This window comes from Chaetura pelagica, unplaced genomic scaffold, assembly GCF_000747805.2.
Source record: "Chaetura pelagica isolate M959 unplaced genomic scaffold, ChaPel_1.0 scaffold872, whole genome shotgun sequence".
Classification (NCBI taxonomy): Eukaryota; Metazoa; Chordata; class Aves; order Apodiformes; family Apodidae; genus Chaetura; species Chaetura pelagica.
Genome location: NW_009952388.1, coordinates 111,539 through 113,802, shown reverse-complemented (window position 1 = coordinate 113,802; position 2,264 = coordinate 111,539). Strand labels below are relative to the sequence as shown.

The window sequence follows — 2,264 nt, the reverse complement described above, 5'->3', positions numbered from 1 at the left end:
ACCCCCCCCAGCCCCCCGGAAGACCCCCCAGGGCCCAGCCAGCCACGGAGCAGCTCCAGGGCCCCATGCACTGCAGGGGTGGCCTCAGGAGCCACAGCCAGTGGGGTGCCCCTCAGGTGCTCCCAGACAGAAGAGTTGGATTCCAGCCTGTGCAGGTAGCAGGACATGTCTGCCTGACCCCGAGGAGGTGTGATCCTGTGCCAGGACACTGACTGACAGGACAGGCAGGGTCCCACACAGCCCAGCCTCCCCTCCGCTACCACTGCTGCGTGCGAAGAAAGCGATGTGACCCTGGGGTCCCTAGAAAAGTGCTTTATTGGGTACAGAGGGGAACGGCTGCACCACGAGTCCACCTGAGCACTGGGCCGGGCCTCTCTGCCCAGCCCCTTCCAGCCCCTCACAAGCTCTGGGTCTCTCCCTGAGCAGCCCAGGCTAGGATGTCCTGTGTCCTGTTGCCTGGGGCCAGCCGGGCCAGCCCGTGCTCCCGCAGCGGCAGCGCTACTCGGTGACCTCGGGGACAACGCTGACCAGCAGGGCGTCGTGGCCGCGCCGCAGCAGCAGGGCCAGGCTCTGCTGCGTCCGCACCGCCTCGTACACGTCCTCCGCACGCCGTGACGGCTGCCCGTTGATCTCCAGCACCACATCCCCCGCCTTCACCCCTGCCCTGTGGGGAGAACCGTGGCAGGAACGCTCAGCAGGTGGAGCAGGCACTCAGCTTCCTCTTCCCGGGAGCTCTGCGAGCCTTGGGCTGCTGCACTGGGCGTCCCTCTGGCCACCCGGATGGCTTGGCCAACAGGACACCAAGCCTGGGCAGGGGTCACCAGTGGGTTTCTGCTGCAGACTGATGGCTGTGGGGCACAAGCCCTGCTGCTCTGGAGCAAAGCACTTGGAACTAATTACATCAAATCCTGCATAGCTGCTCCCTCATGGCACCCCCCCAAGGCACAGGGCAGCACTTACTGATGGGCAGGGGAGCCAATGATCACCTTGTGGATCAGCACTCCATAGGAGACATCAGGGAAGCTGGGGTCACGCAGCTTCAGCTCAGCAAGGATGCTGCAAAGTGAAAATGAGCATCAGGGTCAGGAGCTGGGGGCAGAGCCGGGCTCCCACCCCACCATGGCTGCCTGGGCTCAGAGACTGCAGCACAGAACTTCTCTTCCTGCACCCCTGCACACCGCTAAGGATGAGAGAACAGCTGCACACCCCAGGGGCACCCAGACACCACCATCTTCCTGTCAAAAAACAGAAAAGTCCTAACAGGACAGGGAGAGCTGGAAACTGCCGGAACAGCTGCCAGCTGGGTCAGCACTGCTGGGGACACAGGTCACCTGTCCGAACAGGTCAGACCACCACACACCCTTCTGGGGTGGACCAGCCCTTCCTGCTGCAGCTCCACTTGTCTGCTTTGGCAGGTAGGACCCAGAACAAAAACCACCAGCAAATTCTACCACATACTGCATGAAGAGCTAGCCCATGTTTTGGATTTCCCTCTAGTAACATCCCGACCAGCAACACTCCCAGGAGCAGTTTCATTGTAACTGTTCCCAACAATCAGTGTCTTTTCCTTTGCTGTTTCTAAAGTCTTTTGCTCCGCCCGACTCCCTCTGCTGTGGGGTGACTGCAGAGGGCTGTGCTTGCCAGGCCCTGTGTCCCTCCATGGCTTTCAGGTGAGGGTGCCTACGAGCTCCACGCAGGTCAAAGCCACGGGCACAGCTTGTTCCCTTCAGGCAGGCCTGGTGTCTCAGGAGGTCCCGCCTGCCAGACTGTGCACCAAAGAACTTGTACCCAACGTGGAGCTTCTCCTTCTTCCCGTGCCAGGGTAAGCTCTGACCTTTCAAATGAGCATGTTCAGCCAGTGTCATCACCAGATTCCAAGGCAAGCAACCCCTCCTTGGGGGATAATCCCAGCAACTGGGCACAAACACGCCTCACAGCCCAGCGGCTGCCCAGCAGACTGCTCACTGGCTGGGGAAGCTGGACCCGCTTCCCAGGAACCATGTCCAAAACATTTCACACTTCGTCCCCGACAGACTTGGTCCCTCACGCCTGTTCCCGTGGAGAGGGAGGTCTGGCTCCCACATGCTGCCGGTTTTCCTGACTACCAGCACCATCTACTGGGCATGCAAGCAATGCTGACTGTCCCCCACCCACCTCACTGCCCCGGTCTCAGGGGACACAGAGCATCTGCCTCTCGGTTTGTGCCGCAGGCAGGAACCCCTGAGCCTGCTCGTGGTGCCCAGAGGGGGCAGCCCGTGCACCGC

The 2,264-nt window shown here is 61.4% G+C and overlaps 1 protein-coding gene across 1 annotated transcript in view; it reads right to left on the bottom strand.

Annotated features, from left to right (window-relative positions):
• Positions 1-492: 492 nt before the first annotated feature.
• Positions 493-2,264, bottom strand: part of HTRA2 (HtrA serine peptidase 2) — a 5,619-nt gene continuing 3,847 nt past the window's right edge. The window contains exons 6-7 of the mRNA XM_010008181.1: positions 961-1,056; positions 493-664 (exon numbers count right to left, since the gene is read on the bottom strand). Coding sequence (XP_010006483.1) covers positions 499-664; positions 961-1,056 — 262 coding nt within the window. The 3' untranslated portion in view covers positions 493-498. The remainder of the gene's footprint in view (positions 665-960; positions 1,057-2,264) is intronic.